The 12544-nt window shown below is 42.0% G+C and overlaps 5 protein-coding genes across 7 annotated transcripts; 3 read left to right on the top strand and 2 right to left on the bottom strand.

Annotated features, from left to right (window-relative positions):
• The first annotated feature begins 533 nt into the window (after nucleotides 1-533).
• Nucleotides 534-2994, top strand: LOC133848638 (centromere/kinetochore protein zw10). Its single transcript, XM_062284277.1, has 3 exons — nucleotides 534-2024; nucleotides 2106-2445; nucleotides 2519-2994. The coding sequence occupies exons 1-3, from the start codon at nucleotides 645-647 to the stop codon at nucleotides 2992-2994; spliced, it is 2196 nt and encodes a 731-aa protein (XP_062140261.1). The 5' UTR covers nucleotides 534-644.
• A 5-nt stretch (nucleotides 2995-2999) lies between these two features.
• Nucleotides 3000-5393, bottom strand: LOC133848640 (histone-lysine N-methyltransferase SMYD3). Its single transcript, XM_062284279.1, has 5 exons — nucleotides 4994-5393; nucleotides 4689-4930; nucleotides 4059-4207; nucleotides 3537-3999; nucleotides 3000-3460 (listed from the first exon to the last, which is right to left on the bottom strand). The coding sequence occupies exons 1-5, from the start codon at nucleotides 5137-5139 to the stop codon at nucleotides 3087-3089; spliced, it is 1374 nt and encodes a 457-aa protein (XP_062140263.1). The 5' UTR covers nucleotides 5140-5393; the 3' UTR covers nucleotides 3000-3086.
• Nucleotides 5394-6210: 817 nt separating this feature from the next.
• On the top strand, nucleotides 6211-8505 carry LOC133848644 (peptidoglycan-recognition protein LE). Of its 2 annotated transcripts, none has more exons than XM_062284284.1 (7): nucleotides 6211-6359; nucleotides 6441-6509; nucleotides 6618-6898; nucleotides 6971-7294; nucleotides 7363-7476; nucleotides 7844-7908; nucleotides 7978-8505. In XM_062284284.1, exons 3-7 carry the CDS (start codon nucleotides 6679-6681, stop codon nucleotides 8338-8340), a joined length of 1086 nt encoding a protein of 361 aa, XP_062140268.1. In that variant the 5' UTR covers nucleotides 6211-6359; nucleotides 6441-6509; nucleotides 6618-6678; the 3' UTR covers nucleotides 8341-8505. The 2 variants fall into 2 exon arrangements, with proteins under 2 accessions (XP_062140268.1, XP_062140269.1); XM_062284285.1 differs by having other exon boundaries at nucleotides 6317-6359; nucleotides 6441-6532; nucleotides 6622-6898.
• Nucleotides 8498-9809, bottom strand: LOC133848651 (protein stunted). Of its 2 annotated transcripts, XM_062284294.1 has the most exons (4): nucleotides 9649-9809; nucleotides 9308-9438; nucleotides 9034-9077; nucleotides 8498-8658 (listed from the first exon to the last, which is right to left on the bottom strand). In XM_062284294.1, exons 1-3 carry the CDS (start codon nucleotides 9678-9680, stop codon nucleotides 9064-9066), a joined length of 177 nt encoding a protein of 58 aa, XP_062140278.1. In that variant the 5' UTR covers nucleotides 9681-9809; the 3' UTR covers nucleotides 8498-8658; nucleotides 9034-9063. The 2 variants fall into 2 exon arrangements, with proteins under 2 accessions (XP_062140278.1, XP_062140277.1); XM_062284293.1 differs by lacking the exon at nucleotides 9034-9077.
• A 261-nt stretch (nucleotides 9810-10070) lies between these two features.
• Nucleotides 10071-12450, top strand: LOC133848642 (glycosyltransferase-like domain-containing protein 1-like). The gene is made up of 3 exons (XM_062284281.1): nucleotides 10071-10458; nucleotides 10520-10802; nucleotides 11092-12450. Exons 1-3 carry the CDS (start codon nucleotides 10377-10379, stop codon nucleotides 11837-11839), a joined length of 1113 nt encoding a protein of 370 aa, XP_062140265.1. The 5' UTR covers nucleotides 10071-10376; the 3' UTR covers nucleotides 11840-12450.
• Nucleotides 12451-12544: the final 94 nt, after the last annotated feature.

The raw sequence follows: 12544 nt of genomic DNA on the forward strand, positions 1-12544 counted from the left end.
GGATAATTAACTTAAGATGAAAGACACAAAAATATAATGATTTCTTTTCATCTGCCTTTATAAATGCATGCAATGCCCATAAATTTAAATAAATAAAGTGCAGCTTCCAATGCACGACAACACTGATGACAAAGTGCAAAACGATTACCAATGTGGGACAACATTTATTTAACTTGCATACGCTGTATTAAAATACAGATGTAGCAGAATAATACAAAAGTAATATTTTTAAAAATTTATGTTTGTATCTTTTGCTCTATTTAAAATACCATGCAAGCATACCATGAAAGCGGTCACACTTAAAATTAACTGTTGCTCATTTTTTCTGCAATGGAATACAGGTAAAAGATAATAAATTGCATGCTTTCAAATGTAAAAAGTAAAATAATAGGCCAAATTTTAAGTTCAAATTTAATTCGAATTAATGTGATTAATCACATATGCGAATACAAAGTTGATGGCGATTAAGTCGATAAAAATGATGCGACAATCGAACTACCATGGCGCTAACATTTAATCTCGATAACAAGAAATAATAATCGATACGTACGTAGAACAATATAAACAAGCGTCGTCGTTGCAAATTTGTATTTTTCTTTGCACCGAGCTGAATATTCCATTTGCCAATTCGCAGCAATTGTGTGATGAACATGATGGAGAGTAAAGTGCTGCTGCAGGCATTCCAAGAGCAACAACAACACGACAACAAAAATGGAACGTCGACGGGCGTCAGCATCGATTCAGTGAAATCGGCAATTGCGAAAATGGTTGTACGAACGGAACGCTTCCAAGGACGCGTACGCAAGCACATTGATGATAACAACACCGAATTTATGCCCAATCACACCACACCGGACATGTTCCTCGACAAGTGCAGTTCGCTGTGCGACGAAATTGGCGAACTGCATTCCTCGGTGAGCAACGATGGTCTGGCGGCATTAAACGATGCCAGCGGCGAGCTGGCGAACAGCAGTCGTGACCTGCGCGAACTCTTGCTGGGATTGCGTGTCAGCGAGCACATACTTAAGCTGGACGATTTGTTTCAGTGCGTGGAGGAGGCTAAGGCCACAAAAGATTGTCTTGTTGTGCTCGATTTGATGGGCAAACTGCGCGGTCTAATATACAGCGACGATAGCAACCATATTCCTCCAGATGTGGAGCGCATCTTTCAATCGCTTGAATGCTACGAGTCCATTAAGGTCAAGTATCATGTGCAGGCGCATCTGTTGCAACAGCAGCTGCAGGAACGTTTCGATCGTCTGCTGCAGCTGCAGTCGAAATCTTTTCAGACGTCCAAGTGTGTAACGTTGCTGGTCAGCAAGGATGAGTCACAGCTGCAGGACATTGTGACAGCACTGTTCCAAGAGCGCTACAACCCAGCCAAATTATGTGCCTTTCTGCTGCAAGAATGCATCGAGCCCCTGATCCTCAAACCCGTGTCCGTGGCCTACAATGAGGAGGCCAAGGATGGCACATATTTGGAACTGCAGCTGTCGTATGCCATCAAAGAACCAACAGAGGCAACGTCAGCTCAGCAGCAGCTGTTGCGTCCACACTATACCGATGTCTTTCAGCACTTGCAACTGCTGTGGCAAATGTTGTCCAGCCTCAATTGCAGTCTCAACAATGGCAGCCAGCATGATCACGTGTTTGCGCTAATCGGGGATCATGTGAAGGATCGCATGCTGGAGCTGCTGGTGGAGCAGTGCTTAATACCCGCAGTGCCCGAGAGCATGGAAGAATACCAAAAGAGTACGCTGCGCAACGATGTCCAGCAGTTTGAGCACTTTCTGGCCGACATGTGTGTCATCAATCCCGATCAGGATGTGGCGCTGACTAAGTTTGCCCGTCGCTTTGACACCTACTATCGCAATCGGTTGTCGGCTCGTGTTCTTGCCACGGCGCGCGAGATCATTCAACGGGATCTGCAGGACATGACGCTGGTGGCACCCAACAATCTGCCAGTCAACATCGCCAACGATCCGTTTCTCTTTCCGCGCTGCATGATCTCCAAGAGTGCACAGGTGAGGGATTGCATAGCTAGCTAGCTAGTAGCTACTGTATACAGAAAATCGTAATCGTATCGTATTTGCCCCCATTTGCAGGATTATGTGAAGCTTATGGATCGCACATTGCGACAGCCAGCGGATAATTTGGTCGATGATGCGCCGAATCCGTTGAGCGGCGTTGTTGGCCTCTTGCTCGAGGCGTACATCGATGAGGTGCCCAAAGTGCACCAGAAACTGTTGCAGAGCATTCCACAGCAATCGGCATTGTTTCACAACAATTGCATGTATCTCAGCCATTGGATTGCTCAGCATGCCAGCAAGGATATCGATGCCGTTCCGTCGCTTGTCAAAATGCTGCAGTCGACGGGCAGCAAATATTTGCGCGTACAAATCAACTATCAGGAGTCCATACTCATGGACATTATGAGCGGCTTTGGTGAGCATCAATCGCATGATTTGAATGACGAGTTTAAGAAAGTTTCTTAATTCATTGTATCATTGTTTTGTAGAGTTCGACAATCCGCACACGCTGGGCACGGCACCGTTGAAGCTGGTGCGTCAGTGTCTGCGGCAACTGGAGTTGTTGAAGAACGTGTGGCAACAGGTGTTGCCGGAGAAAGTGTACAACAGCAGCTTCTGTGAGCTGTTGCATCCATTTGCCAACGAACTGGTGCAGCGTGTGTTCAAGCTGCGCGACATTTCCGCCACCATGGCCAGCGAATTGAGCGACCTAATCGATGTGGTGCTGGAGAAGGCGCCGCTACTATTCCACGATCCCAACGAGGTGGTCCAAGTGCGCTCGTGGCAAAAGCTGCAACAGCTCAAGCTCATGATGAACGCCTCGCTTAAGGAGTTCACCGAACTGTGGTGCGATGGCGCCGGTCCGCTGACGGCCAACTATCAGGCCAACGAGATCAAGCATCTGATACGCGCTCTCTTCCAGGACACGGATCGACGTGCCAAGGCCATCACACAGATTGTTTAGACCATTCTCGAAACTGTTCTGAACCAGTACTGTTTTAATATCTTATTTTACATTAAATTTAAATACAAAATGAATTGAAAATACGTCGAGATTTAGCAACTCATCTCGTGTTTGGCCTGCAGCATTAAGGGACGCAGCTGATCCAATAGCAGGCGATGATCGCGACCATGTGTGACGGTCAAAATGCGTTGTGCCTCCTGCAAATGATGCACAGCCTCTTTGTATCGGCGCTCGAACAACTGAATCTTGCCCAGCTTCATGTGCAGCAGTCCCAACAATGGATTCCATGCGCCATGATACTCCGCAAAGCCCGGCAACAGTTGCTGGCCAAATGTCAAGGCATCCGACCATTTGCCCACATCGATGGCAGCCTCAAAAGCCGCATCCAGTGTCTTCACATGCCACACGTTCAACGGATGCAAGACACCCGCCTGCTTGGCCAAGCACAGTTTGCACATGTCCAGATCTTTGAAAGCAAATGAATGCATGCGTTAATGCGTTAATGGATATAGAATCAATGTGGTTAGCTTGAAATCACTTACAGGCCACTTCCTTCATTGAGTCGAGACTGCTTTGTGTTAGCTTTGTAATCTCCTCGTAGTCGAGACGCAACTGTTGCGTTACAGAGGCGCCACAACTGCCGCATTCACTCAGCTCCGGATTGACGCTGGCGTCACAATTGCGATTTGGACAACTGGCCGCATTCATTTGTTGCATCTCCTGCGGATCAATGCACTTGCTGCACACGCACAGAAAATAATAGTGCTCCTTGAGATCGGCACGCCGCTGAGCCGGCGTATTGAGCAGATCAATGTAACTAATGTAGATCTTGGACCAGTCCAAGCATGGCAAATCCTCAATGGCATGCACGTGCAGCTCGTTGCCTTCGAACGTGGCCACCGCATTCGGTTGGCAGCTGTGATCTGTGATCGATACGCCCAAATAAATCGCTGTCGCAATCGAGTTCATCTCAGCGTCCAGCACATTGAAGCCATTCGTAATCAGCTGTCAAAGAACAAAGAGTATATAAGTGAAGTCATCAAGGATTTGCTCTTGGCACTTACACGACCATAAATGCTCATTAGTTCGGTTTTATTGGGCACAATGCTGCTGCTGCTGCTGTTCTTGTTGTCACACATCATTTCAGTGAGCACCGCATGCAATGAATCCAAGTGTTCCAGGCGATTGGCATCATTCTTGATCTCCGCATAGTCTGCAAAAGTAAGCAAAACAGTTAACTGCCATATCTCGCTTAGCGGCCTCAAATGGTAACGATGAAGTGCAAAGTTCATTACAAAAGTGTAGCAGACACAATTTTAATGCAATAAGTTGCATTCATTGTGTATACATTTTTTATTTATTTTCTTTAGTCACAGATATGTGAGGCCGCTAAATGCATCTAATGCATTACACAGTGGCCGTTAAGTGAAACTGATCAAAGCCCGCGCATTTCTTGCATAACTAACAAAATTATGATGGGCTGTTTGTGCTTATTAATCAATACACCTAAATTCCAATGTCTAAATTTAAAATTATTATGCTTGCAATACGTTTTGGTTCGTTTTGAGCGAGCGAGTGCGAACGCGTGATCTGATTCGAAAATAAACATGAGCTGCTTAGCGAGCTACTTGAGTGATGTCCACAAGTGGTTGACCATCCAATGATTAGCTTAGAATGCCCTTTAGTTTACTTACGCGACATCAGATCACGAAACTTGCGTGAGCCGTGCTCTGTGTAATAGCCGCGTTCCAGATCGCCGCCATGCTCCAGGCGCAGTATCAGCCGGCAGAGCATACGCGCTGCATCGGGCACAATCCGAGGCTGGACGCGCTTCAGGAATGGACACTCGTGCTTGTGCAGCGTCCAAGCCTGTTGCTGGCAACTGCGATTGCAGTAGGCGATATAACGGCAATTGGAGCATTTGAGCACCTTCCCGCTGCAAGTGAGATAACTATTTGTGTATGCCATTCATATATGCACATCTTCTTGCTCTACTTACGCTTCCAGACAATTGTCGCAACGCTCCAAGCGATACTTGGACTTCAGCACATAGGCAAACGGTTTTTCGCTGAGAATTCGCGTGCCGCGCTTAATAACAGTCTTCGATGACGATGTCGATGTCGATGCCGATGACGATGATTCCATTGCGTGCGCTGATAGCTAACTGAATTTTGGGGGCACACTCACCTGCCATAAGCTTAAAAACATTGCATATTTTCAATATGTGCTGCTGCGCTGCTGCTGCTGCTGCTATTCGCTCAATTCAAATTTCGTATGTTTTTGCGGCACCACCTATTTCTATATTTAGCACAAAAACACACAAAAACAATCACAATCTACGCAAGCAAAATATAGCAAACAAACACAGCTCGCATTGGTCGCACATTGCGCTACCCTACAGTATGCAGTATGACCGCGGCTTAGCCGTCAAAATATACCATGCGGCTCAAGTAAATATACTAGCAAGCTTAATTAAATATACCTCATCTACTGCCTTTTCAAAAAATATACAATTGCTTGCGGAAAGGGAGTCAAAACTTTTGAACAATTATTTTCAAATTTATACATTTTACATATAAGTTGACTACGAAAACGCGCCCCTTTTTTCAATATATATGTGGAATACATATGCCTATTAGCATACAAACAAATCAATGGGCTAGCTTAACTAAAAGTATTTTTGCCCACTGGCTTCAAATTAATGCCAACAGATCCCGTGCGCACTGACATGTCTGGAAATCAAAACATTAAAATTATGTAAATAACTAACTTGGAAAAAACGAAAAATAAATCTGACACCAATTCAAGCATAATTTGTAAATTGTTAAAAAAAAAGAGTCGATTAACACCTAATTTAAGATTACTCAACCGAACAAAGATAAGCTAGTGCCGCTGCTCAAAGGCTAAAAAAAATAACATGTCAACAAAAAGCTTTGGGCTCAGTTATTATTGGCGCCACCTAGCGTGAACAAGCGCATTGTCACAACAGTGCAACTCCTATCGATATTTGGATATTAAGTACGCAGCGCATGCTTTTTAATAAGTAAAATTTAATTACTATAAATATAAAGAATATCACTAATTATTAATGATAATTAGTAGATAGTGTAGCTGAATTAAATAATAACAAGTAATTTTTGAATTACGGTAAATTCGAATATATTCACGTCAAAGCACAAATTATGCGTCGTGATTTTTTGCTTTGCAAAATATCGAGTGACAGCGTACTAGGCGTAAATTAGCGATCACTTTGTTTTGTTTATGTGACGAACGGTCAAGTGTTGGTGTTGTATTTATAGTATTTGAGTATTGTTTAATGTAATTCACAGATCAATGTGAATCCCAGCAACTGTCCTGGCTGCAAGGTAATTAATCCATCATCCCAATTATAGTAATAATAATAATAATAATATGAATAATAATAATATCATTGACCATCAAACTAGTCAAAGAAGAGGACGCCGTAATCTTATCATCGCATTGCCTGCCGACCACTGTCGAAACTTATCAAATAAGTACGAAATCAGTATATACACGCGTATGTTAATATATACATATATGTATAGAGTAGAGATATTTGCAACATACTTATTAAAATATTGATAAACGTCACGCGCCATAAGGCAGAAAGAAACCATCGTTAACACGCAGCTTTCTGGCCGCAAAGCAAAAGCCAGCGAGAATATGTCCAATATGCCAAGATTGTCAGCGGCGCAGGAGCGCACAAGAGAATGGTTGGAGGCACAGGAGGAGGACGATGAATTGGAATCCATTGCCGAATCATCTGTGGTCGACAGTTTGGACGATTACAAATATAGTGAGCACACATATACCGAGCAAGAAGATGACGACGATGACGATGATGGCGAGGAAGTCAGCACAATTGCGCTGGGCACACGAGAAGGTGAGTCAGTAAAACATATATATTTAAATATATTAAACATAATTATATCAATTTATAAATACAATTTACTAGGCGATAGCAGAGGCACCATCATCAGAGACACTTTGCGGGATCTGCTGAATTCGATAAACAGTATTCAGACCGTTGGCAATGTGAACATCAGCAATTCGACCAACGTCCACATTGGTAACGTGACCAACATTAATGGCAACATACAGATCATTGCCGAAACGACCACAAACAGTGCAGCACGCTCCACACGCAATACGCATCGAGTGCGTCGCAAAGTCGCCTCCCCAGGTCCAGACAACGACGAGCAGCATTCCTCAAATGTGCCTGATGAACTGGACGAGGCGGAGGAGCGCGTCAATGCGAATGTCTTCATCTCGCGTCAGAGTAAGCGTAGTGCTGAACTTTCTGTATTTATGCATTATTGCTATAATATTGTTTTGCATCTGTTTTAGAATTCAAAATTCCCAAAGAGCTGTGCTCCATTGTGCCGCGTCATTCGTGGCTGGCCCAGATGCCCATGGAGGAGCCAGCGAAGCTACAGCTACCTGTCAAATACGTTGTAATCTGTGAGTAATCCTCAACGCCTTAACGATGTCTAGTCTAACCATCTAAAATGTGTAAAGCTCAGCAAAGAAAAGGTCTTGCCTATGCTTATATGTATGTGCTATATGTCTGTGCGCTTCTAAGAACACTTTAATATTAACGACTAGAGCTAGCTAGACTCATTAAATTTACTGACAGAACTTCTTAAAGCTTTACACAGCTTTAAAGTGAAACCCGCTTAACAACGAGCGTAACATTAGAAGCTAAAATTAAAGAATTCATTTACTTCATAATAACAACAACTCCATGTCTACACGATCTAATTCCAAATTGATTGTTGAAAATGTATTTCATTACAAATTTGACCATTACCATCTTTCTTCTTCACAGTACACACTGCCACCGAGAGCTCTGAGAAGCGAGCCATCAATGTGCGGCTAATACGCGACATTCAGGTACGTATAAACTTCCTTTAGAGTACAATTACAGAGCTAAATCACGCCGTTTGTTTGTTTTTATTGTAGTGCTTCCATATCGAGAGTCGTGGCTGGAATGACATTGCGTATAATTTCCTTATCGGCTGCGATGGCAATATTTACGAGGGTCGCGGCTGGCAAGCGGTTGGCGCTCACACCTTAGGCTACAATCGGATTGCATTGGGCGTTAGTTTTGTGGGCTGTTTTATGCGTGAGCTGCCCACACAGGATGCCCTTAACATGTGCCGCAATCTGCTTGCCCGCGGTGTTGAGGATGGTTACATCGATCCCGATTATCGATTGATTTGCCATTGCCAGTGCAATTCCACCGAGAGTCCAGGTCGCATGTTGTTCGAGGAGATACAAACATGGCCGCATTTCTATAATATCGCTCAGGCGGATGATTCGTAGAAGAAACAGAGCATGACTTATATTATCTGGTGATTGTCCTGGACAAACTATACAACTATTGGCTTTTAGTATTTAAATTTTGTGTGTTTTGTTAACATTTAAAAGAAAAAGGAAAACAAAAAATCGAGGAGATAAAAAATCCATTATTCGACAAGTATTGTTTGAGTTTAAAGTGTTTTCATATTTAATTCTTGCTTGTAATTCGTTATAATTTAATTATGGAAACATCTCAGCTGATTGCCATTCAAAACTTCGTTTGGGCCGCCAGTTGTTTTTTTGTTTTTTATGGGAGCGTCTAAGCAGAATCCGTTTGGCGAGCTAAATATAAATGAAAATACGACAATTATTAGAAATATGTATTAAGCATAAATTGCGGGGATAAACAACAAATTATGAAACTTGCAGTTAGTAAGACAATATATAGTAGACCCTTTTCACTTGTTCCAAAGTGAAGGGTCTATCAACTTTAGAATAATAAAGAGCTAGTTGTGCTCTATTTTTTAGATCAGTTACAATGCGTGGAGCACATAATTTTGAGGGGGGACAAATCGATCGAAAACATTGTTAAATGCTTGGCTCAACAAGAATAACACATTAAACGGAGGGCAAGGATCTCAGTCTAAATTAGTATTTGGTGTTGTGGATGCAGCAATTGCAAACATTGAATGCAGTTCAACTTATAATATAACTTACAACTGACACACTCGGCAGTTAAGAAGCAAGTTATGCTTTTTCATCTGTAATTAATACATAGATATACAAGATAATTTTAGATTAGAAATCGCTTCATCTCAATCTCTAAACAACATCATCTTGACTGTGTGTGTGTGTGTTTGCTTCAATTTGTATTTATGTAATAACCAGGCTCATTATGGAGCTGGATCGAAGTAGAGGCCGCCAGCCTGGATCCTTTTGATTACACCTATTGATCCTGCTATCGATTACACAACAACGATCGATTACTTACGTGCTGGCCTGCCGTTAGCCCATGGAGTGAACTTCACGTGGCTCTCGTTGCGCTTGGTGGCATCCGCACGGAATTCGGTTTTCAGGGCTTCACGCAGCACACGGGCCGCAATGTTGGAATATTGGATGTAGCTGCAACAAGACGCACACAATTCAGTGATTTGAGTTACTGCATATCTGTGTTTTCGTTTTCACATGCATTTCATTTGGACTTGCAGTTTTATGTTACAATTTTAGCAAACAACAAATTACGTAATGCAAGCAATGGTATACATAATAATGCTGTTTGCTGGCGAATTTTGTAAATGCAGTGCGGAATGCGTGTGAATCTTATTAACTTACGTAATTCCAGCTGCTCTCCAGGCGTTGGTCATTTTGACAAATTTTTTTCGCAAATTATTTCGCTCGGTGAACAAAAAATAGTCGGACCTTTCCTAGTGCAGGTGCTTTTTGGGCTGATGTTCGACGATGCCGATACTCACACTCACAAGGATATATCGATAGTAGTGCAGGGTTGTATTCTAGTTCGTGCAAACAGGCTCTATCGTTTTTGACATCGATTTATTGTAAAATGGTTGAAATATTTTCTTAACATTAACATTAATGTGAAAATAATGTAATAGGTATGTGAATTATTTTTATTGCAGCTCTATGTCGTCAAGTTGAAATGTATAAAATTGATGAAGCGATTTATCGATAAGTGACTGCATGCAGTTGTAGTAGTCGGCTTGACAGCTTTGTTTATGTTGTGTCTCGCTTGCACGCACGCAAAACAGTTGTTGTTTAACACTCATGGTCGAGTATTGCCAACAACTTGACCACCAAGTGCAAGTTAATATTTATATATTATCAGTTTCATACTCAACATTAATTAACTTCGCACTTTGTGCTAAGACTGAATGCGTACATAGAGTATACAGTGTGTGTGTAAGTTAAGTGGACTATGTGGAAACATGTGCAGATGGTCTAGCCAAGGGTTAAGGTTAAACTGAACGCATTTATATTTATCAATTGCACAACTTTCCTCCATCCAAGTCTCAATCCCAATCCCAGTACCAGTGCCAGTTGCGATGTCTGCAAAACCTCCTATATTAATCATTGAGCCGTTCTTCGGCGGCAGCCATAAACAATTAATCGACACACTTATCGAATGTAAGTAAAAGTATGTTTATTGCTTCTGCTGTCATTCTTAATTTTCTTATTGGAAACACAGGTCTCAATGTGGATGACTATGAGATCTTCAGTTTGCCACCAAAGAAGTGGCATTGGCGCGCCCGCACCTCAGCGTTATATTTCTCACAACTAATACCGCCAGAGCATGAATATAAAGTGCTCATCACGAGCTCCGTGCTCAATCTGGCCGAATTAATTGGTGTGCGTCCCGATCTCGTCACCTGCCGCAAGATAGTCTATTTCCACGAGAATCAATTGGTGTATCCCGTGCGCGAGGTGAAGGAACGTGACTGCCAATACGGCCTAAATGAGATACTCACGTGGTAAGTTCTGCTTTTCCCCAACACACTTCCCCTTGGCTCTTGCTAAATGAAATGTCTTCTAGTCTTTGACTTTGACTTTGACTAGATGTTAAGGAACATTCAATTGATTGGTTTAACATCTTCATACCGCATTAAGATTATCTTTAGATTGAAGAAAGAACTTAGTTTCAAATCATGCTAAACCGAATTCGTGAATGAATTCGTAAAAGTGAACGTGTCAAGACCAAGGGACAAGTGTACTTGAATTAAGACTCGCAAATGATTTCCTAATGCCACACTTTATTCACAGTCTGGCCGCTGACATAGTGCTCTTCAATTCCAATTTCAATCGCATGTCGTTTCTGGACAATGTGCAGCCCTTCCTCAACATTCAACCCGATTTCAAGCTGAAGCACATCAGGGAGCGCATCGAAAAGAAATGCGAAGTTCTGTATTTCCCAATCAAGTTTCATGCGTTCCCCAACAAGCGACACATGATGGACATGACTGAGAATACAGAGCCAGAGGATTGCCTGCATCTGATTTGGCCACATCGCTGGGAGCATGACAAGAATCCAAAGCTGCTGGTCGAAGTGTTGATGGAATTGAATAAGCGACAAGTTGACTTCAAGGTGACAATATGCGGTGAAAGTTATCAGGCGATACCCGAGGCCTTTGAGGGATTGCAGGAGAAACTGGGCGATAAACTAATCAATTTTGGACATTTGTCGCGTGAGAAATATGTGAAAACGTTGCTAACCGGCGACATTGTGATCTCGACAGCAGGTCACGAATTCTATGGCGTTGCGATGTTGGAGGCGACATATTGTGGCTGCTATCCGATTGCGCCCAATAAGCTGGTCTATCCTGAAATCTATCCCAAGGAGAATCTATACAATACGTCCAATTCGCTGATCAAAATGCTCTACAATTGGTGTCGCAATCCGCAAGTATTTCGACGCACTCGGGACAAGTTCTTTGATTTCTTCACATTTGAGCGCTATTCGGCACAGCATTTGGTGCCCAAATATCTGGAAAAGATGCGCATTTCGGTGTAGAGAGGCATTGGCATTGGGGGGCCTTAAAAAGATATATAGATATATATATATATCATAATATCTTAGACTAGATGAGAATTCCAGTTGCTGTTTTGTGCAATACGCATCGAATTTAGTTTTGTAAGCCAAAAGCGAATTAATAACGTAACGTAACGTATATATAGACTATATATATATAACTGACCAATTTACCACATACAACACAATATATATATTTGTGGAGTATATATAGCTTAATGCTAAATTTCTGTTTCATTTTTACTTATTATGTCAATGTTTGCCAATTTGTTTTATCACAAAATTCGATCTATAAACTTGTTAATTTCATTGCCAATTGTTAGCAGCTAAATCAATATGTCTGCAAAGTTGTTGTCATTAAAAAAATATGCATTTAGCCATAAGTTGAACTTGCTTTTGTTTAGGCTTTAAGCGATCCGAACACACAAGACATATTTTAAAGACATTTTTTGTTCAAAATCTTTTATTGCCTTACGATATTAGATTAAATTCGTAGCTGATTTAATTGTAATTATAGCCATCTAAGTTCTTTTTATTGTGGTGGAAGTTTCTAAATTGCAATTACCAAGAAATACGAGTTTTGTACTTTACTTTTTCGTGTCATGCTGAAACCTCTCTTTCTAATTCATGACTCCGACATTTATTTCTCGAGATAATTTTACTAGTTTCCCCCAAATTTGACTTATG

The sequence above is a fragment of the Drosophila sulfurigaster genome, chromosome X (assembly GCF_023558435.1).
Source record: "Drosophila sulfurigaster albostrigata strain 15112-1811.04 chromosome X, ASM2355843v2, whole genome shotgun sequence".
Lineage (NCBI taxonomy): Eukaryota > Metazoa > Arthropoda > Insecta > Diptera > Drosophilidae > Drosophila > Drosophila sulfurigaster.

What these genes read in the sequence shown, in the direction of transcription:
- LOC133848638 (XM_062284277.1), top strand. Translation starts at nt 645, where the DNA reads ATGAACATGATGGAGAGTAAAGTGCTGCTGCAGGCATTCCAAGAGCAA. An exon ending in TGATCTCCAAGAGTGCACAG is followed by an intron (nt 2,025 to 2,105) that starts GTGAGGGATTGC and finishes CCCCATTTGCAG; the next exon opens with GATTATGTGAAGCTTATGGA. An exon ending in GGACATTATGAGCGGCTTTG is followed by an intron (nt 2,446 to 2,518) that starts GTGAGCATCAAT and finishes ATTGTTTTGTAG; the next exon opens with AGTTCGACAATCCGCACACG.
- LOC133848640 (XM_062284279.1), bottom strand. Translation starts at nt 5,139, where the DNA reads ATGGAATCATCGTCATCGGCATCGACATCGACATCGTCATCGAAGACT. An exon ending in TGCGACAATTGTCTGGAAGC is followed by an intron (nt 4,931 to 4,993) that starts GTAAGTAGAGCA and finishes TCTCACTTGCAG; the next exon opens with CGGGAAGGTGCTCAAATGCT. An exon ending in CTCAATGAAGGAAGTGGCCT is followed by an intron (nt 3,461 to 3,536) that starts GTAAGTGATTTC and finishes TTGCTTTCAAAG; the next exon opens with ATCTGGACATGTGCAAACTG.
- LOC133848651 (XM_062284293.1), bottom strand. Translation starts at nt 9,680, where the DNA reads ATGACCAACGCCTGGAGAGCAGCTGGAATTAC. An exon ending in TGGAGAGCAGCTGGAATTAC is followed by an intron (nt 9,439 to 9,648) that starts GTAAGTTAATAA and finishes GTCTTGTTGCAG; the next exon opens with CTACATCCAATATTCCAACA. An exon ending in GGCTAACGGCAGGCCAGCAC is followed by an intron (nt 8,659 to 9,307) that starts GTAAGTAATCGA and finishes ATTTATATTTAG; the next exon opens with CTCGCCAAACGGATTCTGCT.
- LOC133848644 (XM_062284284.1), top strand. Translation starts at nt 6,679, where the DNA reads ATGTCCAATATGCCAAGATTGTCAGCGGCGCAGGAGCGCACAAGAGAA. An exon ending in TGCGCTGGGCACACGAGAAG is followed by an intron (nt 6,899 to 6,970) that starts GTGAGTCAGTAA and finishes ACAATTTACTAG; the next exon opens with GCGATAGCAGAGGCACCATC. An exon ending in TGTCAAATACGTTGTAATCT is followed by an intron (nt 7,477 to 7,843) that starts GTGAGTAATCCT and finishes TCTTCTTCACAG; the next exon opens with TACACACTGCCACCGAGAGC.
- LOC133848642 (XM_062284281.1), top strand. Translation starts at nt 10,377, where the DNA reads ATGTCTGCAAAACCTCCTATATTAATCATTGAGCCGTTCTTCGGCGGC. An exon ending in AATCGACACACTTATCGAAT is followed by an intron (nt 10,459 to 10,519) that starts GTAAGTAAAAGT and finishes TTGGAAACACAG; the next exon opens with GTCTCAATGTGGATGACTAT. An exon ending in CTAAATGAGATACTCACGTG is followed by an intron (nt 10,803 to 11,091) that starts GTAAGTTCTGCT and finishes CTTTATTCACAG; the next exon opens with TCTGGCCGCTGACATAGTGC.